Source organism: Podarcis liolepis (genome assembly GCF_965112155.1).
Source record: "Podarcis liolepis genome assembly, chromosome: 14".
NCBI lineage: Eukaryota > Metazoa > Chordata > Lepidosauria > Squamata > Lacertidae > Podarcis > Podarcis liolepis.
In genome coordinates this window covers 40,442,435-40,469,752 of record NC_139569.1, presented here as the reverse complement: position 1 = coordinate 40,469,752, position 27,318 = coordinate 40,442,435, and the positions used below count along the sequence as shown (strand labels likewise).

At 42.6% G+C, this 27,318-nt stretch overlaps 3 protein-coding genes across 7 annotated transcripts in view; 1 reads left to right on the top strand and 2 right to left on the bottom strand.

Moving 5' to 3' along the window:
* LOC310693470 (NAD(P) transhydrogenase, mitochondrial-like) overlaps window positions 1-27,318 on the bottom strand; it is a 963,907-nt gene that overhangs the window by 811,850 nt on the left and 124,739 nt on the right. The window lies entirely within an intron of this gene.
* The window catches only part of FAM227B (family with sequence similarity 227 member B), a 116,434-nt gene that overhangs the window by 59,549 nt on the left and 29,567 nt on the right, over window positions 1-27,318 (bottom strand). The window lies entirely within an intron of this gene.
* Window positions 1-27,318, top strand: part of FGF7 (fibroblast growth factor 7) — a 60,028-nt gene that overhangs the window by 30,327 nt on the left and 2,383 nt on the right. For all 3 annotated transcript variants that reach the window (XM_083476043.1, XM_083476042.1, XM_083476041.1), the window contains exon 3: window positions 26,964-27,067. In XM_083476043.1, the coding sequence (XP_083332169.1) occupies window positions 26,964-27,067 (104 nt within the window). The remainder of the gene's footprint in view (window positions 1-26,963; window positions 27,068-27,318) is intronic.

Here is a 27,318-nt window from a genome sequence, read left to right as displayed (position 1 = left end):
ATGAGTCCTCACCAGGGCTCGATAGCATTTGACTGGAGTTTTTCTCCATTTGAGGTCAAGCTATCTTCTGGCTTACTTCATTGCCCCAAGCTTTGGCTCAATGGCATTTGCTTAATATTTTGTATAGGGTGAGGCCTCTAAATATAATGTGCCAAGATCTTCAGCTAATTTAATCTGATACAGCTCTATTCAAATCAATGCTCACACGTCAGGTTGTCATGATAGGAGTCTCTAGACTTATTGGGGAAATGACCCAAGTGTAAAAGCAACAAAAATGTCTGAAGTTAAACAGATGGTGCATCTGGAAAAAAGTTAAGCAGGGGTTCTATTTACACTTTTCAAGCTGCTGTTCATGCTTTCTTCTGAGGACAATCAGCCACAGCTCTTACTTCCCTTTCTAAAGTTTGCTAGAAGAGGTTTGATCTGGAGGGAATGATAGTTGGAACAGATGAAGGGTGACAGTAATAATGGCTGAGCTATGATCATGCTGAGCCCAGCTACCCCTAGCACTGATTGTGGGTGTGGCGCTGAAACCAAACACTCAGTCAACTTCCCATGAGCTGGGAGATTTCAAATGTGGTGTGGAATGGGCATAGACAAGGTTGGGGACAGCTGCCCCCCCCATCAAGTAAAACAACAGAAACACTTAACTAACTGACCAATCACATTGGTCCTGCCACCCCCCCCCCAAAAATCCTGGCTACACCCATGTATATGGTCATCAGCATTGATTGGGGGTAGGTTTCATTATTATGCTGATGAAATCCAACTCAGTATTTCTTTAAATAAGCATATGGGAGTTACTAGGGACGCGGGTGGCACTGTGGGTTAAACCACAGACCCTAGGACTTGCCAATCAGAAGGTTGGTGGTTCGAATCCCCGCGACGGGGTGAGCTCCCGTTGCTTGGTCCCTGCTCCTGCCAACCTAGCAGTTTGAAAGCACATCAAGTGCAAGTAGATAAATAGGTACTGCTCCGGTAGGAAGGTAAACGGCGTTTCCGTACGCTGCTCTGGTTTGCCAGAAGCGGCTTAGTCATGCTGGCCGCATGACCCGGAAGCTGTACACTGGCTCCCTCGGCCAATAAAGCAAGATGAGCGCCGCAACCCCAGAGTCGGCCACGACTGGACCTATTGGTCAGGGGTCCCTTTACGTTTACGGGAGTTACCACCTCTTTCCTGAACCACTGTTTGAATGCTTTTAGTCAATAAGATGCGAGGGAATGAAGTAAGACTGAATCCAGGCAAGACAGTGATTACACTGGGGGTGGGAGGAATGCTCAGGTCTTGGACTATGTTAGTATGGTTGTGGTAGATGGGATTGAAATATTCCTATTTGAAGCCCAGGGATGCTCCATGGGCTCATCTTTGCTCCAGGATAAACAAGAAATAATGTTTGCCAGTGCTGTATATCACGAATTGCATTTGTTACATAGGCTCTTCCCCTTCTCAGGAAGAGGTGATCCTGCCATGCGAAATCTTGGCTTTGTAGCCTCCAGGACCGACATACCTGTAGTCCATGTGTTTCTATTCCCATCATCCCTACGGTGGCTAGAGATGTTGGGAATTTTAGCACAAAACACCTGGAAGTTACAAAGTTGGGGAAGGCTAGACTATAGTATAATGCACTCTAGGGCTGTTGTCAAAGATGACTTGGTTTTGGTTAGTGCAAAATGCTAGAGTACATCTCCTAATACAGTGGTGCCTTGCAAGACGAAAATAATCCGTTCCGCGAGTCTCTTTGACTAGCGGTTTCTTCGTCTTGCGAAGCAACCCTATTAGCGGCTTAGCGGATTAGCGGTTTAGCGGCTAAAAGGCTATTAGCGGCTTAGCGGCTTAGAAAAGGGGGGGAGCGAAAAAAATCGCAAGACTCGCAAGATGTTTTCGTCTTGCGAAGCAAGCCCATAGGGAGATTCATCTTGCGAAGCGCATCGAAAAACGGAAAACCCTTTCGTCTAGCGGGTTTTTCGCCTTGCGAGGCATTCGTCTTGCGGGGCACCACTGTAAGCATTTGGAGACATGAGCATATTCAAGTGCTGATTTGCACTGGCTACTAACTATTTGCTCCTGGGCCCAGTTCTGGTTTTAACCCTTATAGCCCCTCATGACATGGGACTTACATCCCCTAGGGATTGCTTCTCTGTGTATGAGCTGTTTATGTTCAGCTGATAAGCTGTTTAGGGAAGCTTTTAATGTTTAATAGGTTATTGTATTTTAGTGTTTTGTTGGAAGCCGCCCAGAGTGGCTGGGGAAACCCAGCCAGATGGGTGGGGTATAAATAATAAATTATTATTATTATTATTATTATTATTATTATTATTATTATTATTATTATCAGGCCCTGCTCTGTTTACTTCCCGCACAAGGGATTAGAACCGTGGGTCCCCAGATGTTGTTGAACTACAACTCCCATCACCCCTAGCTAGCAAGGCCAGAGCTCAGGGATGATGGGAGTTGTAGTCCAACAACATCTGGGGACCCACAGGTTGAGAACCACTGGATTAGAGCATCTACTGCTAGGAGCAGGGCTTTAACAGCAGAGGCCCCAAGGTCACAGACTGACATCCTTGCTGAGATTAAAGAACATAGAGCTGTTTTCATATTTTGATAAGGCTGCAAGACCTTTTTATTCCCGTGAGCGTCTGATGTGCCTTGTTGATTTGGCTTTTGCCTAGCTGGAGGTTGCATTTAGTTTAATTTGTTGATTGCTATTGCCTGCTTCAACATTGTTTATTGAAAACATTTATATGCCATGTTTCCTACACTCAAAGCTTACCTAAAATCAACAACTTTAAAACATAATAAAACAACAGGCAAGTTTTAGGGGAAGAGAACTGTTGGAAGTGATCTCTCTCCCCCAAGAGGGGTTCCCTAGAGTTCATTCACTGCATATGTTCCCATCTTTAAATACACAACCCCTTGCATTTATTTTTGTTATGCCTTGTAATCTGCAGTATTTTGTAATAAAATGGCCACAAAATGATCTAGTATGGCAGGATATTAAAACACACACTTCCATACTATCTTTAGTGAGATGTACATTGTTAAACCTAAGTTAATAAACAAAATCACCTCATAGTTTACATTTGCTCAGATAATCGGATTTGGCCATTGAAATGAAGACTGATATTTCTATTCCTGTGCATACTGAAGGAGGACTTACAACTGAACTCTGGATGGATTGAAACCATAAACTTATAGCAATGTGACCAGTACAAAAGGTGAGGAAAAAACTGTTGCAGGAGCTTTGCCTACGTCGCTACTGATACCAGTAAAGGATGGTGGTTCTTATTACTGCAATTGTGGGTGAAGCTAAGCAACACCTTGTTCAGCACTAAATTAAGAGCCAATTATTTGGGTAAGGCTGGAGTGAAGAGGCAAGCAGGATTAGAGTTATGTAACTTTGCCTAAACTGACAAATGCCAATTTGGGTTTAGAAACAGCAAATTATTCACAAGTGATTTCAACAGCAATACAGAACATGTTGTTTGTTTGTTTGTTGTTATAAATCAGCACAACAAAATGCAGAGGAACTGGATAAGTGAATTGTAAAATTTGTTGTGCTTTTATAGCGTAGTTAAGCGTGCAAAGCATTTCACATACATTATTATCATAGTGATCAGAGAATCAACTTCACACAATGGTTTTAGCAGGGAAATGGGTTTACTGAGCTGCCCATGTGCCTTTTGGGTCATGTTTGACATGGCAGTACGCCTCATGGCTAAAGCTGCCTTGACGTATCCTTTCCTTATTTCCTTTACGTCCTCAAACTCGCATCTTCTAGGAAACCTTTGGATCCCACTAGTCCCTACACCAGGGGTCACCAGGGGCACACCAACCCACAGTCCCTACACCAGGGGTCACCAGGGGCACACCAACCCACAGGTGTGCAGAGAGGCCCTTCCTGGTACCCACAAGGTCCCTTTCTCTTACCCTATTCAAACTAGGCTTGAAAGAACCATTCAATAGAACAGGTGTGCAGTGGAGTGCAGTGCAGTGTGTGTGTGTGATGCTCAGTTTCTCTAGTTTGCAAATGTGCCCACAGGTCCACAAAAGTTGGCAACCCCCACCCTATGCCACACATTGTAACGGAGTCAAAGTCCATGCGACTGAAATAAGCACACATTCTTCCCTGCCTATCCCTCCCGCTTGCTTTGCTGTCTCATTGTGTCTATTTTAGTTTGTCTAAAACGGGGCAGGGAGCTTGCCTTAGGGCAGGGAGATGTAATAAACATGCTCTTTGCGAACTGCAATCTATATAGACCATTTCAAATAAATAAATAAATAAATAAATAAATAAATAAATAAAATTGTTTAAAGTTATATCCTGCCAAAGGAGCCCAAGTTGGCAAACAAATAATAAAACAATTAAAAAATCTAATTCCAGGGAGTACTTTCTCCCCTGTGACATTCTGCCCCCCACCCTATGGTTTTAAGACCTGCCATTGGGGACCTGCTCCACGTTCCATCCTCTAAAGCAAGGAATTTTCTGTGAATGAGTTATGAAAGGCACTGTTTTGAGAAACTGATTTGTGTCCTTCCCTTTTGAGGCAGCTGACAGCTTTTTTGTGTCACCAGGCATTTAGGAATTAGCTGGGATATTTTTTTTAAAAAAAAATTAAAATTCTCCAATGTACGTTTTCATTATTGTTTTGATGTGTTCTATTCTATACTTGTATTTTAAAGATTTTGTAAGCCACCTCCTTCAGTTTTGCTGAAAGGTGGCCTAGAAATCTTGTAAATAAAAACTGACAAATTGTGCAGACCTGAATTGACAGTCTATCCTGCCCCTTCCCACCCCCGGCAACTCGCTTCTCCTCATGCTTTTTGTTGGCTATTCAACGCATTTCTTTAAAGAGCAAGTTGGGAGTGGTAAATCTCACATATTAATCTTTAATTGTGGGGCTCAGCAACAAGGGGGGGGGGGAGCCTGACTCTTTAATGCAAAGCATTTATATAGATGATTCAGAGAACAGAAATTACTGGCATCTTGGAAGAAATCTACTTCTGTACCACCATAAACCATGATGAGGAATGCAAGAATTCTGTCAGTGGACAGCATCCAAAACCACCCTTCTCCTCTTGATTTCACAGGCAGACAGTAGAATAAAAAATGTGGGTGGTGCTGGCACAAGAGAAGTTGCGGGCAGGGCAGCCAAAGGATGCCGTAATTCAATCCATCCTTCTGCAGCTTCTGCCACAAGTCTTTAACAGAAACTTGAGCTGCACGCACCCTCTGTCAGAAGCTTTGATGCAAAGGAAAACTGCTGGTGATGTGGCGGACCAGGTGTCTTCTGTACCTGCCAAGGTGCTTCCCACTTCTAAGTGCATGTTTCCTCCCCCAAAGTACTGCATTCTTTCCAAAACCAGAGTTTACGTGAATCAATATTACTACTTACATGAATCAATATTATCTGAGAGACAGACATCCATTCCTAATGGAGGAACTGATGTTATCTACTCTAATTTCACAAATCTAATGATGAATGTACATATTGAAGCGGTTTTATCGGCGGGGTTTAACATTCTTTCAGTCTGCTAAAAACAAACAAACACATTTTGGAGCTTTAAAGCTGGCTCTGTGTACCATTGCCCTTTCCATTCCCCAATGTCCCCTGAAGTTTCCCCTACCTTTTAAACTATCCTTCTGCTGCCACACCAGCTTTTACTGTGGGTTAAAACACAGAGCCTAGGGCTTGGCGATCAGAAGGTCAACGGTTCAAATCCCCGTGACGGGGTGAGCTCCCGTTGTTTGGTCCCAGCTCCTGCCAACCTTGCAGTTCGAAAGCATGTCAAGTGCAAGTAGATAAATAGGTACCGCTCCGGCAGGAAGGTAAACAGCATTTCCGTGCACTGCTCTGGTTCGCCAGAACCGGCTTAGTCATGCTGGCCACATGACCCAGAAGCTGTACGCCGGCTCCCTTGGCCAGTAAAGTGAAATGAGCGCCACAACCCCAGAGTCGTCTGCGACTGGACCTAATGGTCAGGGGTCTCTTTACCTTTACCTACTGCCACATAAAGATTTATGTGCATGTTTGTATTGTGTACAATGTTCATCATTCCTTCACAAGCATGCATGACACACCTGTTCAATGAATGGTGACAGTGACAGCAGCTGTCATGGAAGAGGTATGGTGGCAGTAATGGGAACCAGTATCAGAGGGCAGAGGATTTACGTAGTGGCAGTGAGAAGCAGTAGGAAAGTAATAAGCTAATAAGTTCCCTCCAACCCAAATTCCAAATAACTGCACCTGGGGTGAGTCTTCACTTCTACAGTATCAAACAGTGATTTGTTCTGGTCAATCGTATTCATGATTCTATATTGGCAAATTTTTGCTACTCTGTATACTACATAGTGTGGAGGTGGATGATTTGGTGTTCTGCCACTGTGTCTAGTTTTCCATAATTAAAGGTCTGGCAGGAGCCTGCAGCTTTCTTGGTAAATAACAAGCCCTCACATTTGGAAACTGGTTGTACCATAACCATCTTGGTGGGGATAGTGTCTCAAGACATTCAATTAACGTAAGTGGCTGCCTTATGCTGTGTCAGGCCACTGCTCCATCTAGGCTAATATTGTCCGCTCTGACTGGCAGCAGCTGAGATCTTTCCCAGTTCTGCCATCTGAGGTGCTTTAACTGGAGATGCCAGGGACTGAATCCAGAGCCTTCTGAACACAAGACAGGTATCCTGCCACTTTACTATAGGCCCTCCCAATAGTTTCACTAGTGCCGTGTGAATTTGGCCTTAACCAATCTCCTAGGTCCCACATCACACCTAATCCTGTCCCACTCTAGTCTCTCTAAATTATCTCCAGAAAATACCCTTACCCACAAAATCAGGTTCAAATCCCTCTACAGAAATTCCTCACTCAAACCCCTTCACTGCCCTTTCCTTAAAAATCTTTCTTCTCTCTGACTCACACCCTTCACCTTCTACATGATTCACTCACACAAATCCTGTAGCTCTTCCCTACGCCCCTCGCACTTTCACTTGCTCTGTAACTTTCTTCAAAACTAAGAAGAAGAAAAGACTGAATCTAAATTCAGCTCTGCTGTCAGTGATTTATTACGGGCAGTTGGCACTGCGCTGTACCTTATAGAATATCACTTTCTTCCCCGCAAAACAGCTCCAGCTGTTTTCCCATAATTTAGTTACAAAAAACAAAAAACCAGTTTGCTTTCTCAGGCTGAAGAGAAAGCATACTTGGTATTATAAACACCTTTGGATATTTTGCAGGGTGGGGGACTATTGGTTCCTCATCATCCTGGAAAAAAGTGACAAGTGGGGTGCTGTAGGGTTCTGTCCTGGGCCCACTGTTGTTCAATGTATTTCTAAATGATTTGGGTGAAGGAATTGAATGGATTCCCTTGGGAAGTGGTAGACTCTCTTTCCTCGGAGGTTTTTAAGCAGAGGTTGGGTGGCTGTCTGTTATGCATGATCTAGCTGAGATTCCTGCATTGCAAGGAGTTGGACTAGATAATCCTTTGGATTCCTTCCAACTCTACAATTCTACGATTTTATGATTCTACAAAAGCCCAATTGAACTCATCAGGAATAAGGCTGCAATTCTACGCCCACTTTCCTGCATAGCTGTCAAGTGTCCCTTATTTGAAGGGACAGTCCCTTATTCCAGTGCCATGTCCCGCTGCTGTCCCTTATTGATGGATGTCCCTTAAATGATGTCCCTTAAATTTCAAAGGAAGCAGCTCCTCTCCCTCCCTCTCTGCCAGTCAGGGAGGAGGGAGGCTCCAACTGTGTTGCTTGGCTGTGTTGCTCACCCAATAAGAAGTCTAAGAACAACTGGGGAGTGGAGCTTGCATGCCTTGTGTGTGGCTAGTTAATGCAAGCTGAGGGGTTTTTTGAACGCTGGATGCCATTTTGTTGCACGTGCTGCTGCAAACTTTGCAGTGCAAAGCCAGGCCGGGGAGCCATCTTAAGTTGAGGCTGCATAGGCCTTGTGGTGCATGTGATTCAGATTCTATTCAGTTGAACCTCTGGTTACAAAGTTGGTTGGACAGTGTTCTTGAAGCTACCAGCATGAGTTTGACCAGACTGCAGGAGGACAGGAAGACTGGAGTGCCTGGAACAGGTGAGGCTGCAGGTCCCTTATTTTGGCTGCTGGTCCCTTATTTTCAAATCTGTAAGTTGACAGCTATGCTTTCCTGGGGTTTCATTCAACAGGACTTCTGAGTAGATACGATTAAGATAATAAAATGCACCACATGAAAGTGGTCTCTCCACCGGTTTGTGTTGCTCTATGTACTTATTTTTGTGCGGAACCTGAATAAAGGGATTTATTGGACTAAGCAGTAAATGTTGGTGGGCTTAGAATTTCCAACATCTCTAACCACTGGCCAAGCTAGCTGGAGCTGATAGAAGTTTGAGTCCAACAAGACTTTAGGTTCAGCCACACCTGAAATAGAGGGGTGGGGCGGATTGCTTTTGAAGACCGGGTAAAAGAAATACACTAGGCTACAGCAGCCAGAACACACATGGAGATCCTTAGCAAAGCAAAGCAGTAAAAATGCTCTCTGTTATTGATAGTCAGTTGCCATATTAAAAGAGGCAAAAGGGGGCACACTTACACTGTTTGAAGAAACTGGTTCATTTGGTCTGATTGGCCTAAAGAACCATGTGAAATGTTGTTTTTCAAGACTGCTAAACATACTTGACCTAGCTGCTTCATAAAAGTTTGAATTCCTAGGGATGCTTTACATTTGCAGTGCAAAGGATTTGATCAACCTATACACCAATGCTAATTAAACTACGGGTTTCATCTCAATCCTAGGGGTGGATAGATCAGTCAATTTTGGTTCTTTCAGTTTCTCATTTTTCCCAATCTTACATTTTGTTCTCCACATTTCTGCAGCAATTTACATTTTTAAAAATCCTTATGAAAATTCACCAGCTTTTTAGTGGAAACTTCTCCTAATGAACAAATTCTTGTATGCAGTTTTGACGAATGTACACATTTTAGCTAGCAATTTTCCCTAACGTAATGTATCTCTGCACATTATTTTCTATGATATATGGATTTTTATGTATACTTTCCCCTAATATATCAGGTTTATAACACTGGTGGGCTGGAGAACTGAATCACAATGTTTGGATAAGTGCAAATGTTAAAGGATGGCTGTGTTTTGGTTCTTATATTGTTTCAGAAAGTGTGGATTTGATAAATTTGGCTTTAAATGAAAACTGAACTGAAATTCTCCCCCATCGCTATGAGTCAATCCCATATGTGCTTACTTTAAAGAAGTTCTACTAATGTATTTGTGCTCTCTCCAAAGTTTGTCTGCATAGAATTGCAGCCTGGGCACATATACAGGCACCCTCTTAATGTTATGATAAAAATACTGCTGCACAAAGTGCTTAACACACTGGGACCATATAACCAGCTGAGTTCTAGATTATAGGCTCTAGTGAATATAGGGCAGAAGTCCTAGGAGTTGATTCATTGGGGCCATCCACATTTTCATTTGTCCTGTGCAGTCCTGTGTAGCATTTGTTGTTGTCCCAGGGCTTTCCCCAGGAAAACCCAGTTTACTGCTGAATTGGAAGAAATCTCAATCTGCAGAAAACTAAAAAAAAAAAAAAATTGTCCCTCTTCTGAGCTAGTCCTAAAATACCTCCTGGATGGGATTTTGCATGCTTTCAACCTCCTTTCCTTCTCCTCCAGCAGGGTAGCTTTTTCGGTTGTTTCTCCGCAGTACACTCCCGGTTTTCTCTGTGCGTTTAATTTTTTTTAATGTATTTTATTTTCCCTGTTTAGCTCACATATAAAAATTGTGATTGAATGATGTATGTGCAAAACATACGTGTGTTTCCACTTGTTTCTTTTGATTGTAGTAAGTAATAAATAATATGTCTTGGAAAGGTGGTGGGCCATTTGGTATATGATGAATTGGTTGGCATCCATCTGTCTTGGGACACAATGGATGAAAGTGCCTTTGTGGGTGAACTCAAACTGTTGAAGGTTACAGTGCCTGCTGTGGCTGCAGAGATTGATATGAGAGAGACATGCTTTGTTGCATGTTTTGTTGAATGATTTTCTGAATTTCTGATGATTTAGTTTTCTGATTATCTGAAATTCTGGTTTTTTGAATCTCTGGGTTTCTAATTCTCTGATTCTCTGCATTTCTGATTCTTTAAATTCTCTGACTCTCTGCCACAGTGGGTGGAGCTGAAAGTGGAGAAGACACAAAAAGCAAACCTATTGATTATAGGAAGAATGAACGGGAAAACACAGGGTTTCAGGGTTCTTTCCTCTACTAAAATTCAAGGCAACAATCACAGCCCTGAACCAAACTGAAAATGGGGTGAAGATCTGTACCTACAGTGGCCACTATAATATAAAAGCCTGCTGTGTCAATCCATCAAACTGTTTCTCTCACCCTGAAGACTCTAGATTTAGGTAAGTAGTCGTGTTGGTCTGACGCAGTCGAAATAAAAAAAAAATAAAAATTGTCCAGTTACACCTTAGAGACCAACTAAGTTTGTTCTGGGTATAAGCTTTCATGTGGATGCACACTTCTTCAGCTACCTGAAGACTCTGCAGCTGTAGAAATTTGGCAAGTTTATAATGTATTTGTGTCTAGGTATTTAAAGATTTAATTGCAAGATTTAATGTCTTACCATCTGCAGTTGTGCAAGGCAGATTTTCAAAAACCCCATACTCTCAAAGATACTGCCTTTGTGGCACAAAACAGGTTGAATCCATCACACGTGTCAGGGAACTGACATCAGAGCAGAGTGGAGAGGCGAGGCTCCCAGATTCTGCAGGAGAGGGAACTAGTAAGGGAAGAGAGAGAACGTCCTCTGGGGAAAGAAGTCCAGGTGACACCAGGAAGAAGGGAGAGGCAGAGAGCACTTCGGAGGGGAGGCTCCGAGACTCTTCCAGTGAAGTCAGTGAGGAGGGTGGAGGACCACCACTCGGCACGCCCACTCTGCGCAGAAGGCTTCCGCGCAGAGAGGCGAGGCGAAGGTTGTCCATTAAGGAATTCTTATGCTGGAGGAAATTTAGGAGACGCCCACTCACGGATTCTGCTAGCGACTGAGCAGCAGCGCAAAGGGCTGCTCAGTCAGGGAAAGACACAACCATCCCTAAGCAGTTTGTAACAGCTGGAGGTTTACACACAAGCAACCCCAATTCCCCTTGACAACACGTCTTATTTTATTGCCCATCTTATGCAAAAATCTCCCTTATTGAAGGGTGTCCTATCCGCTGAACAATTGTAGTAATGATGTTGTGGAGAATGTGGCAAGATTTTTGAGTGGCGCCATGAAATTACGTCACCATAGGTCCTAAGAGCCATTTTTGTACCTCACAATGTCTGGAAAGTTTTATCCTAAAGTATCTCCTACTAAGTTTCATTAACTGTTGTGTTCTGATCCATGTGTACGTTGCACTTTTTCTATGCAAATAAAGGCCATTGATTGGTTGATTGGTAGTTGTGTCACTGGAATAGCTTAGATGTTTGAATGGCTGAGAAAACGTTTAAAAGTCTGATTCCCCTCAACAATGCATTTAATAAGGCTGGAACTGCACAGGGAATTTGCAACGGTGGGTGCATGACTTTATTATAATTGTAAAGTTTCTTCATAGAATTAAAAAGAAAATGCCTTAGAATCAATGCAAATTATTACACACAACAGTACTGCTGAATAGGAAGTCTAGAAAGTATTTTACAGTAAAATGGTAATGGTTAGCAGGTATCAGCAAAATTTTGGTTATCACCAGCCTTCCGTGTTAGGTAGGGCATCCCCATCTCAAAGTGAACCTCAACCCCAACCTTTTTTGCCAGCACCAGTTTAATTTCTTCCCCAGCCTACCCCACTGGCAAAGGAGGATGTGAGGGCCAGGAAAAGAGAAAGTCTTCATTCTCACTCTTCCTTCATGCAGAGAGAACACTGACATAACAGGGTATGTAAAACTTAAATTAACAGAAATATCATTGTGAAAATCAGGAATCAAATGGCTGGCCCGTAGCCACTCCAAAGAAACAACAAGGCTAAGGAACAGTGAAGAAGAGGGAGAAGCAGGTATGAAAAGGTATAATACAAACAAAATGGTTAATGCTATATCTAGGATGTGAAAAATATTAGAGCTGGCTTTTGAAAATCATTTTTGATTTTCTTTTTGAAAAAATCAGTGTTAAGTATTTATCACAAGACAACATAAAAAAACCCAAGTCAAGAAACTGAGTAACAGCACATTAGAAGGCAACCAAATTCAATCTTTTAGTGAAGCAAAGTGAAGCACAACTGGTGCTGAGAACAATATTCATAACATATTTCCTTTCTCAAACTTATAAAAAAGCAGGAGAAGGGAGTGTGGCCTTCCTCCTGCTTTCTGCCCGCTTGTCAACTTTTGATACCATTGACCAAGGACCACGGACAGGCTCCAGGGAATGGAACGTGGGGGCACTGTTTTACAGTGGTTGCAATCCTACCTTTGGGATTGGGACCAGAGAATAGTGCAGAGACTTTATGACTTCTTGTGGCTATGTTATGGTATGCTCTAGAGCAGACATGGCCCCCTATTTCGGGACTACAACTCCCATCACCTCACCCCTAGCTAACAGGACCAGTGGTCAGGGATGATGGGAATTGTAGTCCCGAAATAGGGGGCCATGTCTGCTCTAGAGCATACCATAACATAGCCACAAGAAGTCATAAAGACTGGATTACTGCACTGCAATCTATGTGGGGTTTCCCTTCCACACTTGAACAGTGGTGGAGCTTCATGCTCCGGCCCCGGGGGGCGGAGAGCAGGTGAGGGCAGGGCTGGCGCGCACCCTGGGGGCGTGGCGCACTGCCACCAGAGGCGTGGCGCGTGTCCTGGGGGTGTGATGTGCCGCCTTCAGGGGTGTGGCACAGGGGGGCTGGGCCGCGATGGCACCCTACCAGGATCGTGCTGCCAGGGCGATGCGCTTCCCTCACATTCCTCTTACTCCACCAGTGACAGCACCCATCCTACAATAAACATCCATCTTGATACACCCTAACTCTAGCTTGTAACAGAAGGTGAGTTAGTGCGGTGAGTGTCAGACTAGGAAGATCAGGGTTTAAATCCCAACTCAGCCATGAAAATCAGTGAATGTCCTTGAGGAACAGCTGAGACACCCCCAATCTGTTTTTATACAGAATGGGGGAAGAAAAAATAAGGGTGTATGTAGCAATGAGATACATCAACTCCACCCATGAAAGCCAGCCCCCTAATCCTTAGCAGCTATTCGTCTGCAGGTATTGAAATTCACAAACTATAAGAAAGATTGCACAATCGAAGAAAATCAATGGATTGAATCAGGCAGAAAGGAAACAGAAAACAGAAAGAAATCAATGAAACTAAGCATTTTGTTTGTCTTTTGAGCCAGTAACGTTTTGCACAATGTGCCATTTAAAAATCTTTCTCCTTTCATTCTACTAACCTGTATGATACATGAAACTTCTCAAAAATGCTTCTTATATGCATGCACATTTGCCCTTATACATTAGGCCATGTATATTTTGCAAACAGACAGAGCCGGATTTAGGGTGGTGTGGGTGGTTCCACCACACAGGGTGTAGAGCCGAGGAGGCGCAAAATAGTAGTAATAGTAATAAAAATAAAGCCTGTATTTATATGGGTACCTACTGAGGGATGCGGGTGGCGCTGTGGGTTAAACCACAGAGCCTAGGACTTGATGATCAGAAGGTCGGCGGTTCAAATCCCCGTTACGGGGTGAGCTCCCGTTGTTCAGTCCCTGCTCCTGCCAACCTAGCAGTTTGAAAGCACGCCAGTGCAAGTAGATAAATAGGTACTGATCCGGCGGGAAGGTAACCGGCGTTTCCATGCACTGCTCTGGTTCGCCAGAAGCGGCTTAGTCATGCTGGCCACATGACCCAGAAAAAACTGTCTGTGAACAAACGCCGGCTCCCTCAGCCAGTAAAGCGAGATGAGCGCCGCAACCCCAGAGTTGTCTGCGACTGGACTTAATGGTCAGGGGTTCCTTTACCTTTACCTTTACCTTTACTGAGAGGATCCATAAAAAGCAACCATACCAAAATGAATGATTGTGAAAAGAGAGAACACCAAATTTTGTCACTGTGTTTTTATATTTTGTTGGACGCCACCCAGAGTGGCTGGGCAACACAGTCAGGTGAGCAGAGTATTCTTCTTCTTCTTCTTCTTCTTCTTCTTCTCCTCCTCCTCCTCCTCCTCATTCTCCTCCTCCTCACTCCATGCACTATACTACAAAACTCTACCCCTGAACATGAGAAGAACCACTCAAGTGTGCTCCCCCACCAGCTTGTTCACATGTCTAGGTATAAAATGCTTGTACATAAACCTTGAGATGTTAGTATTAAATTAAAATGTGAGAATTTGCACATATGCTTATATGACAGCTCTTTGACCAGTTTGCCACAATGGCTTATGAATGTGTAGATAGGATGTGTGATCTCGAGACTCATACAGGTAATGTCCTCAGGTACTTCCACTGGAAATAGAATGGGACATGGCTAAGGCTGTGGTTATTTTCTTTGCCTGGCCATGGTAAGGGTAAAGGTAAAGGACCCCTGGACAGTTAAGTCCAGTCAAAGGCGACTATGGGGTTGTTGCACTCATCTCGCTTTCAGGCAGAGGGAGCCAGGCAGCTTTCTGGGTCATGTGGCCAGAATGACTAACCCGCTTCTGGCACTATGGAACACCATGACAGAAGCCAGAGTGCATGGAAACGTCGTTTACCTTCCTGCCGCAGAGGTACCTATTTCTCTACTTGCACTGGTGTGCTTTCGAACTGCTAGGTTGGCAGGAGCTGGGATGGAGCAACGGGAGCTCACCTCGTCGCAGGGATTCGAACCACGACCTTCCAATTAGCAAGCCCAAGAGGCTCAGTGGTTTAGACCACAGTCTCACCCGTATGGAGAAGGCGACAGATATGTTACAAATGGGACAAATGTTTTATACATGGCTATGATGATCCAGATTTATTGTGGCTACACTGGGTACACTTATCAACTTCATGTCCCTGCTTGTGAGTTTCCAAAGCCAGCTGGAAACAGAATGTTGGTCTACAAAAACCTTGAGTCTGATAAAGCCCAGAGATCCTAATGTTACATTTGCAGTTTGAGCAGTTTACTTGTGGCCATATCATAGAAGATCAGCCTCTTACCCCTGCCAATGCAACCCCTATCTCTTATTTAGCAAAAGGTTGAATTGTGTTCTCCTTAGGCACCCATTTGTCTGTGAACTGTAAGGAAAGATGAAACTTGGAAAGTCTAGTTAGGAAAATGTTGTAATTGCTCGGCTGTAACAATTAGTGTTGTTTACTTTCTTTCCTCTGTCTGTATTTTGCTAAGCAATGTGATTAGATACCAAACAAAAAGAAATGATCCTGGAGGAATGAATGATAGAGCCAAAGTAACTTGAAACTTGTTTTTTCTCAGCACTGCAGTCATGCAAACATACTTATGCAACATTATACTGTTCACAACAGATTGCTTGAGAAATGCTGCTTCCTTCCCCCGCCATCAAATATAATAGATACATTTTAAGACCCCTAGTCCTGATTTCAGAGCACTTACATTAAATGACTGAAGTATTTTATAGTTGGAACAGTGTTTCAATTTAAAGACTGGAGTCTGGTGAGCTCAACCCTTCCAAAGAAATCTTCAGGTCAAGAATAAAAACCAATTAACAAATCTCTAAGCTATTTTACATAGAGAAGTTGGACGTTACTGTCTGGGGGTGGGGGCAGACGACGACTTATCTAATCCAGTAACTCATCTTTCAGCAAGATAAGCTAGAACTTCAAAGACCAGGATAATGGTGGAGCAGAGAATGGTATATATCAGATGGGAGAAGTGAAAACTCATAGAAACTATAAATTCTTCTTCTTTAATCCTGTTTTAAAATAATTACCTAATATGGTTGTTGTTGCTGTTGTTTCAAAAAACACCAAGCAGAAGTATGATCACAAAGAAAAGAAAGTTGTTATTTTATTGTAAGAGAAAATATAAAACTCCAAGATAAGTTAAAATTATGACCTCTGTAACTCAGGATTGCTTCAGATGGAACATTCATTGAATGTACCCCTACCATATAGGCTTTTTATGACACAAGGTACTTACAAACATGTTTGGCACTGATACATGCTATAGGGAGCTCCTGATGGGCTGCAGTTCCCTGCTCCATCCTAAAAGGTAAAGGTAAAGGACCCCTGACAGTTAAGTCCAGTCACGGATGACTCTGGGGTTGCGGTGCTCATCTCGCTTTACTGGCTTCACATCCAAGGAAGCCGATGTTTGGCCGCAGACAGTTTTTCTGGGTCATGTGGCCAGCATGACTAAGCTCCATCCTAGGCAGCCACAAAGGTCTGCAATTGCTCCAAGCAATTGGCCAGGGAAAGGCATAACTAAAATAATAGCAGAGTGACCCTTCCTCGTCAAGTAAAAATAAATAAATCCCTGTACAAATTAGTTACATTGGAATCAGCCACTGGGCTTATTGACCTCCAAAGTGCCTTTAAGCAAGCAGCTACAGTGCCTTAACTAAGTATAGTGGTACCTCGGGTTACATACGCTTCAGGTTACAGACTCTGCTAACCCAGAAATAGTGCTTCAGGTTAAGAACTTTGCTTCAGGATGAGAACAGAAATCGTGCTCCAGCCGCGCAGCAGTAGTAGGAGGCCCCATTAGCTAAAGTGGTGCTTCAGGTTAAGAACAGTTTCAGGTTAAGTACGGACCTCCGGAACGAATTAAGTACTTAACCCGAGGTACCACTGTAGTAGATTGTAGCCTGAATGAATTAATCAGCTAACAGAGAAAAGTGAACAAACTTAAGAACCATAACATTATTCACAGACCTAAACACCAACACAAAAATTTGATGGAGTCTCAATTTAAAGCTTTTTCATTTGAGAAATATAGTCTAGTAATGTATTCGGAAGCTTTTTAGCACCTAAAACGCTTAGTTATAGGGCTGCCAATATTTTATTCTGTACCAGAAGCAGGCTTTACATTATAGGAAGCTGTTTCGGTTTTTATCCCTCCACAGTTCTTTTTTAAAGACAAATACAAAAATCAGTGCCAAGCTGCAAGCCAGAGTGAAGAGAAGCTGCTTAATCCTTTTCCATTATGGAAATTTTTTAGGTCAAAATCTCCCTTTCCATGCTGATTTTTCACCATGCAGGGTAAACTACTTGGACTTCTGTGATATATAAACAAAGGCCCTTTCTACATATTAAGAATACTTTTCTTTAACAGCATTAATTAATATTGGTGTAGCAATGTTTAAACAAACATGCAAGCACACACACACACACACACACACACACACACTACTGTAAAGTGGGGATTTTGGCCCTAAGAACCTTTTTTGGGAATCATAGAATGTGTGTCATACAGGTGTCTCTGAATGAGTTCTGGATGCCAAATGCTTCTTCAGTGGGAACAGGGACCAAGGGGTGTAAGAATCATATCCAAAGAATTTTATTTTACATAGTCGCTTTCATAATTTTAAAGCCATGTAAACATACAGTCGGGACGTGGGTGGCGCTGTGGGTTAAACCACAGAGCCTAGGACTTGCCAATCAAAAGGTCGGCGGTTCGAATCCCCACGACGGGGTGAGCTCCCGTTGCTCGGTCCCTGCTCCTGCCAACCTAGCAGTTTGAAAGCACATCAAAGTGCAAGTAGATAAATAGGTACTGCTCTGGCGAGAAGCTAAACGGCGTTTCTGCGTGCTGCTCTGGTTCACCAGAAGCGGCTTAGTCATGCTGGCCACATGACCTGGAAGCTGTATGCCGGCTCCCTCGGCCAATAAACAAGATGAGCGCCACAACCCCAGAGTCGGTCACAACTGGACCTAATGGTCACGGGTCCCTTTACCTTTTTAAACATACAGTAGCACCTTGGCTTATGTTACCCTCAAGTAATGTAACTTTCGGGTAGCGAAAGCGGCAAACCTGGAAGTGTTTCCCCGCGCGCACATGTGCAGAAGTGGTCCCTCCGGTTTCAGAAACCTCGGGATCCGACCGGAGATCTGGTCCGCAACCGGATGTACCACTTTCTTGCCATTCTCGTGTATCCATGTTTCATTTGTGAGCCTAAAAGATAATGTGTGGTGGTCACTGCCCTCCTCCAATAAACTTTGTCTCTTTGCCCCCTACAATATAATTTTCTGGTGCAGGATCAACAGTCATCTAGGATGGCTTTCATAAGGGGTCTTTTGTGGGTGCCATCTTGAAGGTCATAGCGCCAGCTTGGAGGGGGCGAAGTTGTAGGTGGGGCCTTTCTAGAAGAGCCCTGTGCCAGAATGGGCCCCTGATGCCCATGAACTCATTTTTTATACTTAAAGCTATGGTTTTCCCAGTAGCGATGTATGGAAGTGAGAGCTGGACCATAAAGAAGGCTGGTCGCCGAAGAACTGATGCTTTTGAATTATGGTGCTGGAGGAGACTCTTGAGAGTCCCATGGACTGTAAGAAGATCAAACCTATCCATTCTGAAGGAAATCAGCCCTGAGTGCTCACTGGAAGGACAGATCCTGAAGCTGAGGCTCCAATACTTTGGCCACCTCATGAGAAGAGAAGACTCCCTGTAAAAGACCCTGATGTTGGGAAAGATTGAGGGCACAAGGAGAAGGGGACGACAGAGGACGAGATGGTTGGACAGTGTTCTCGAAGCTACCAGCATGAGTTTGAACAAACTGTGGGAGGCAGTGGAAGACAGGAGTGCCTGGCGTGCTCTGGTCCATGGGGTCACAAAGAGTCGAACATGACTAAACGACTAAACAACAACAAGCTGGTGGGCTGGAGAGGGAATATTGGATAGCAGCTGGGCAACCAAAACACATGATCTTTGCCTTGTGACATGTCAACCCTTCCTGTGACTCTAATGGCAATTATGTTGCAGCCTTGTCTTCCCCAACACTACCTCTGGTGTGTTATTGGCTCCTGGGCACATAAAGTGCAAAATCATTTTCCGAGGAGAGCTCTGTGGGTGAAAAACTGTTGGGAACGGTGATTTTGAGGCAAAAAGGAACCTGAAAGGAGAAGGGTTATTGCACTGTCACTCAGCTCATTCTTCCTTTGCTCAAAGCAAGCCAATTTTGGTATTTTGTTCCTTGAAAAAAGCAATAACCATGGAAGACAATGCACACTGCTTCATGCAATATATATCCCAAGCTCCTAAGTCACAGAGTTTAATTTAATGCGACAGAAAATAAAGTCTCTGTTTATGAGGAAATAGTTGTGGAATTCAATATTTGCAATCCACATGTAGTTCTAAAATATATATATTTGAGGGATTGTGACAGCATAATGAAAAGTAATAAAACATAAACTAATGATTGTCCTTGCTGTTTACTTCAGCTGAAAAACACAAAAGCCTCATTCTGTCATGAGAAAACCAAATAGGGCATTTCAAATGCTATTGTTATAAAACAGCTGATATATAAAATACTGTTACATAGCAGGCAGGAATTGTCTCTCCAACTTAAAATGTTAAATATGTCAGCAAGTGATTAATGGCAAGCACAACTATTGGAAAATTTTGATCAAGAAATGCACTGACACAATAACCTTATGGGTGTCATTTTATATTTTAAAAACAACTCCACAGCTTCCCATGGAATTTATGGCCTGCCTTGGGGCTAATAATAATGATAATAATAATAATAATTTATACCCCACCCATCTGGTTGGGTTTCCCCAGCCACTCTGGACGGCTTTCAACAGAATATTAAAATACAATAATCTATTAAATATTAAAGGCTTCCCTAAACAGGGCTGCCTTCAGATGTCTTCTAAAAGTCTGGTATTTGTTTTTCTCTTTGACATATGATGGGAGGGCATTCCACAGGGCGGGTGCCACTACCGAGAAGGCCCTCTGCCTGGTTCCCTGTAACTTCTATGCTCATTGGGACCGGTAGGGTAACAGGCAGAGAGGTGGAGCCAGAACCAATGTCAGGCAGACCCAACTAGTTTTAGTTTTGTCCCCATCCTTCTCCCAGCTGTGTTTTACAAAGGCAAAACAGACTGTGGAGGAGTAAGAGGAATCCAACAGCCAGGTCTACCCCCTGGGCTACTTGTATGTTGGAAGGCAGGCAGGTGGTGGCTGGCTGAGGGCAGAATGAGGTTGGTGGGGCAGTGCCCCACTGGACCAAAAGGACCAGCTTTCACTATTTGTAACTTTGTATAAGGCTGAGATGCACCAGTTCACATTAGCAGCATGCCACTCGAGGATGATGATTTATATAGTACAGTGGTGCCCCACAAGACGAATGCCTCGCAAGACAAAAAGCTCGCTAGACGAAAGGGTTTTTCGGTTTTGCGTTGCTTCACTAGACGAATTTCCCTATGGGCTTGCTTCGCAAGATGAAAACGTCTTGCGCTTTTTTCTTAAAGCCGCTTGAAGAGGCGCAGTTGCGACGGATCGTGCTTCGCAAGACGAAAAACATCGCAAGACGAAAAGACTCGCGGAACGAATTATTTTCGTCTTGCGAGGCACCACTGTACCATAAATGTATGCTCTATAGGGTATCATTAGCAAGAAGGACATATTTCTGCCTCAAGGAGATTACAACCTAACTTTTGAAGGTGTGAGATACAACAGAGACAATAATAGCAAGGGATGCAGTTATATATACTTTAGTCTGATTTGTTTGGGGAAGCAGGTGAAGGGGTTAAACTCTGTGGTCTGATCCAGCCATTTCAAGCGGCCGCATAGAGAGATGGGTACCCCATTCTGAGGACAATGTAGGTGGCGAATAAAATCATTTGCTTTAAATTTTCATCAATATGCCTGATCTATCTCTTACTGCATTCCTGAACATAATATCTCTGTAGAACATGCTCCCTTTTATCAACATCATATGTCAGACAGAGAAAACGTACCAAGCGCTTGCAGGAAAACTAGAAAGGCAGAGTGAACGTTGTGGGTTTCCTAATAGCTTTAAGGTGATGAAAGCTGGTGTTGTCTGAGGTAGCAACATGTGGTCACCCCTCACCAATTCTATGCCAGTGAAATCAAAGTAGTTAGGAAATGTGAGGCATCGGGAGGTGCCAGATAGCTCCTGACAGCTGGAAGCACGTGTTACCAGGCTGGAGGAAGCTGTTGCTTATGTTCTCAGCATTAATTTACATGTAATTTAATAGACTGCTTTATACTGCTTTTCAGTTTGGAAAGGAACAGATGTTCCCAAACTCTTGCCTCTCAGTGGTTAGTTACGGACTTTTCACGCAAGGGATGTTGGTGCCTGCTTACATGATGAAGAAAAGTTCCTTAATTTCTTTACCTATATAGTCTCTCTTCCATGTAAACCAGGACCTCTTTTTTAGTTAGTGCAGAAAAAGTATCATATCTTCACTGAAGTTTTATTAATTTTTAAGGCTGTATTTTAAAGCTGTATTTGCGATGAGATGCCCATTTGAACAGAATGCAAATGTTTTGTTCTGTGCTTGCTATGGTGGTTCTCTGGATTACTTAAGCATATATTTCTGCCTACCTTTTGACCTGCTCTTTTCCAGGCAGGGATCCATGCTTTAACACTCCGCGCTCGAGCATTGTTTTTTTTTGCTCTGACTGAACTTTAAAGAGAAGGTTTTCACGAGGAAAACTCTGGAGCAAGAAAGGGGGGGGGGGCGTGCGCTCAGACACAGAGCTTTAAATCCCTGCCCATGCCCGGAAAGAGCGGAGGAAAGTTAAAAGTTAAGTGTGGATAAGCCCTTCTTCATCATCACTGAGTAGTGTTGAACTGAATATCTATTCCCACTGTCTTGCATAGTTGGTCCTTGATACACACACACACACACACACACACACACAGAGAGAGAGAGAGAGAGAGAGAGAGAGAGAGAGAGATCATTAAATTTGTTGAGAATACAGTATATCCTACCAGACTAATCAAGTTGCTAGCTTAATGGATTGTGGGGATGCTGTGGGCATTTTATCTTGAGTCTGGCAAAGCAGTTTGGTTAGCAAACTGGTATTTGATTGGCAAACTGGCTAAATGTGGGCTAAATGATAATAAGATTTGTCTTATTAATTAAGCTGCCTACACACATGCCCCAAGTTGATGTAGAATAATAGAACAGTTAGGGGGGAAAGCTGATGTAGAATGATAAAAACGGGAGGGGGGAACAGTTACAAAACAGCACAAACTGTAACTTGTCTATACCATCAGGTGAATTTAGAACCAGTTGGTAAATCACAAAGGGATGCCCATCAATAGCTTCTCAACAAATGGGAGTATGCTTTCAAGTCAGATGCTGCAGGACTCTGTCCTGAGGCTGGTACATGATTATGAATGGCTTAAATGAAGGGATGGAGGGAAGTCTCGTCAAAATTACAGGTTACACCAAACTGTGAGGGTTAACTAACACTTCAGAAGACTGGGTGGGGGTGGAATTAAAAAAACAGACACCTTGTGTAACTGTGAAAACTAGGCTGGGAAACTAACAAAATAAAATTCAACGGAGACAAATGCAAAGTACATAACTTAAGAAAAAGAAAGACAAAAGAAAAGCCAAATCCAAAGCACAGGGTGAAGGATACCTGGCGTGTCACTAGTACATGTAAAAAGTGTTACAAAGGAAAAAAAAAGATCAAGAAAAAAAAATCCCAACACTCCCTCAATCAAACAATAATAAAAAAAACCAAACAAGTGAAACGACAATAAACATAATAAAATTAGCTCCAAACCTCACATTATTAGAAGCACAAATATGCCCACAGCAATAAAACATTAGAAGGAAAAATTTTCTCAGACTTTTAAAGGTGTCTTTTTGGGGGGGGATAATGATTTACTTCTATAGAGAATGTATTCCAAAACCTTGGGCAACAGAAAATGAGTCTCTGCTCCTTCCTCAATGTGTTCTGATCTCTGTAATTGAAGGAACTTTGACTAGGAAATCTTCTCACCTATAAGTGGAGGGTGGGGAAGGTTCGTGCAGATAAAGCTTTTAATAACTGTGCCATTGTTCAGCACCATGAGTGAAGCACCAAACCAGCAACACCTGCATCGACTGCAGATATTCTTCCTAAATGCTTTTTGTAAACCGCTTTGAGGTTTTTTCTACAAGCAAGTAGTGTTTCCTTTTTATGAAAGAAATAATAAATAAATAAGCATTGTTTCCTTCACTATCAACCTGCCTGTGTGTTAAGATTGCCAGGGACGGCCCTTTGTGATGAGATCTGTAGTGTGGTGACATGGAAGAGGGCCTTCTCTGAACTGACACTCTGTTTGTGGAATATGTCTGGTGAGACACTTCTTGGCTTTCATTTCCAGCTGAAGGGTTAAGATAAAGGCACTTCTGTATTTGCTGGTATTAATTTCTTATCTGATCTTGTTTTACATAATCACTGTCTGACCAATTTCATTGTTATGGGTTTAAAGCATTTTATTCTACATCATTTTCAATGAAGGCTGTGCTATAGATACGGTATATACATTGAGTGAAAAATTAACACATTATTTTTGCTAATATAGCACAGAAAGGGTGCTTACAGACGGTTGCTATTTTCAAGTGGAATTCAATCACATACCAGCAAATTCAGGTTATGCAATTACGGATGATTGGGGGGTACATTTCTAGATGATTTGATCACACACACACACACACACACACACACACACACACATTCAGCTGACAAATGATACTGCATTCTAGCAATTCTTCATATTCAATAAATCAATTAATCAATTAATCAGCACATTCAGCTCATCTTTACAACATGCATCTGGTAATGTTAATAAAGCCCTTTGGAAATTATTCATATAGAAAACAACCCTGATCTTCATAATGTGTACTTTCTCGATTGCCTATTATTGAATTTTAAAACATGAAAAGCAAACATAAAAAATGTAGAGATTTGATTTGGCCTTGTATCATCTTTAAAGGTCATCTGAACTCAAAAAACAAGCACTCCCAACCTTCATTAATTAGAAACACAAGTTAGCTGTAGCCCATCCAAGTCCCTTCTTTCCCAACTAAGATTCACATGCTCAAATTCAGAGCAAGAGCCACTGCAATAGTCTGTTTTTTGAACTGTGTGTACATGGACTCCATGTTCCTCACAGAACCCTTTATTTTGTCATTGGCAGTTTATAGACCCAGCGGCAAATCTATCACTAGGGTGTCCTTTGTTCTGCTGTTGGCTAGAATAAAATTGTCTGCTTATTACTGATTATTAAAAGACACATGAGACCAGTACCCTGCTGAAGCTAAGCAGCTGTGGGTCTGCTCAGTGCCTGGGTGGGTGACTGATTGGGAACCACAATTATGTCACCTTGGGTTCCACGATGGAAAAAAGGTGTTACTGAGTCATTTGAAGTTCAAGAAAAGAGTCATGAAGTTGTTATGTGGAGAAGGAACTCAAGTTTCCCTCTGAAAGTGTGAATGTTCTTGGGAACACTACTGTGTGAGATGATTTTCAGCTTGTTAAGAAACATGACAAACAGAGAGAGAACACGGAGAAATAGCTGTTGTATTGCAACAGCAATGCTGCTATCCTCACGTGTCAAGTCATGAGCTGGCCATCTTTTGTAAAGCTGATGTCAGAGATGTTTTACCAGTGGAAAAACCATGGCAAATATATACACATGCACATTAAAAGGGTCCTGGAAGAGGTAGAACTGTCTGGGTGCCCACATGGGTGCTGATGGGTCATAGCACCCCTTCTGAGAGGCAGCACTGGTAGGAACATCACACTTCACCCATGTCAAGGGGTGGCCTTCATGTCAGAGCCAACCCATCCTGGGTTCAACCAGCCGGTTGAAGGCAGCTGTTTACTGAATGCCTTATGCCAAACCAGCTTACATCTGCAATCAATAACGTTGTGGCCTAATTTAACCCATCCAATGGCCTCACGTGTCTTATTTTCACTGTCAAACCCCCACTGGCATGTAGCACATCTTATATACCTGGGCCATGCAAGTGATGTCTTTTTACATTGCCTAGCAGGACCTAAGCTGTGGAATTCCTTCCACACATTTTCAACTGATAGTTGGCATTTCCTGAAAATGTCAAGAACCAAAAAGAAATAATTGCTATTTGGATTCTTATCCTTCCCAATGTGTTTCTGTACTGCTATTTGCACACTGTCAGAACACTTCCACAGAAAACAACAAAGGAATAACTAAAGAATAAATAAGATAATGAGGGATTTCTCAGGCTGGGATGTTGAACTAGCTATAAGATGTGGCTTTGGGAAGGTGCCAGCCTGCTGCTTGAAACAGCATGCTTGGTCGACTTGGGGCCAGATTTGTGAATGAATAAGTGGCCTGGTCTAATGTCTCAATTGCTAGACCAATATACTTATTTACAAACACATCTACTCATAAGAACGCTCTCCAGCTTTCCTTGCTTCCTCTGACAGCTCTATCTCTGCGAAAGAACTTAAAGAAAATATTGCCAGTCTCCCATATGAGCCCCTCACAAGCCTACGCTGGAAAATGTGGTGCAAAAGGAAGTCTACATGTGCCCTAAGTCATGCCATAGTATGATATATACCATTCAAATGGTGGAAAGTCAACGGCAGTAGCACGTGGCTTCCAGCAGAACAGCAAAAATTGGATAGTGCCAGGAGCTCCCAGTCTTCAAAATCTGAGGTCCCAATCCAACAAGAGCCACTCTACATGAACCTCTGGAGACGTGATACAAGTCCTCCATCTCACTCCTATGCAGCATCCTTGTATGTACACAAGCCCAATTCAGAAGACGATCTGCATTGTATGTAGAAACCCATTTTTACATGTAGGCTTCCTTAACTAGATCAAGAAATATTTTGTAACCAATAAAGCATTAATGCAGGAACAACTTTCCAATTATACAAGTAAAATGCATCTGAATGAAAAAGCTCCAATAGTAAATTTTACTTGTTTCTTGTTATGTGACACAGATATATTTTCAGTGCCTGTCAGTTTTCAACAGCCACAAGGGTCAGACAGATACTTTATCTTCTGGTAGTTGCCAAGGTCTGTTTTCTATCATTTACAAGTTCTAAAGTTTGTGCGCTTGCACAGAGATGGCACTGGTAAATTTCTTACAAATTTTGTCAATGTAATCTTTGGGGGGATGGACAATTATCTGAATCCTGATTAAAACTGATCTAAAGCATTCACTTAGAATGAGAAATGCAAATGTTTCAAAGAGCACAAGAAAAAATATAACAAAATTTCCAAATTTCTTTATAACACAAAAATATAATGGCAAATGGATAATTTGTACATACAGTGGTACCTTGGGTTACAGACGCTTCAGGTTACAGATGCTTCAGGTTACAGACTCCGCTAACCCAGAAATAGTACCTCGGGTTAAGAACTTTGCTTCAGGATGAGAACAGAAATCGTGCTCTGGTGGTACAGCGGGAGGCCCCATTAGCTAAAGCGGTGTTTCAGGTTAAGAACAGTTTCAGTTTAAGAACGGACCTCCGGAACAAATTAAGTTCTTAACCCGAGGTACCACTGTACAGGACTAAGTGGTAGTGTGAAAAGTTTGCATGGTCATATATAATGGATATTAGTGTAATTCATGTAAACATGTAAGTTCTTATGTGTGAGCACACTTCAGTGGAGTTTGTAATGGGTCATGTACAACATAACACCAATGTTATGATGTGTTGAATGTTCCAACTGCAATATTGTTCCCCTGACACACACACACCAATCAAATCTCAGGGGGTGCGGGAGCACACAGGAAGGGGGAGGAAAGCCCCATTACATAAGCAGAAGCCCTTATAGAGGGCTTACGCTGATTGGTTAATTAGGAGAATCCTGTTATTTGTTTTTTAAATGAAGAAATTAGTTAAGAATGCTGACTACATACATGGTTATGTTAAAAGGATTTGATTTTTTTTTTCATCCTTGCTTTATCACTTGATCCTATATATTTTTTAAAATCCTGTGAAATCAAGGGAAATTGTCTTGTTATGCCACTTCAAAAGCAGATAGCCAAATTACAGACTTCACTGTTATTCCTTGCAGGTATTCTCGAAATAAGAACAGTGGCAATTGGAATAGTGGCAATCAAAGGAGTGGCAAGTGAATACTTTCTAGCCATGAACAAGTCCGGAAAACTCTATGGAAAGGTACTGGCATAATTATTAGCAGCAGATTTTATTTAACAGGCAAATAACATATTTGCTTTGAAAAAAATGTATGTACCTGTTATATTTTACATAATGCCCCCAATATGTGAGAGCACATTAAAAATTGTGAAGCAGGGTTGCTTTCACAGAATGGTGGAAATTGTTTCCGGGACCTGTTCTGCCTTGGAATGCAAGCTCACCTGAAGTCAGCTGAGCTTCCCTGCTTTGGCTCCAGCCTCCCAAATGACATA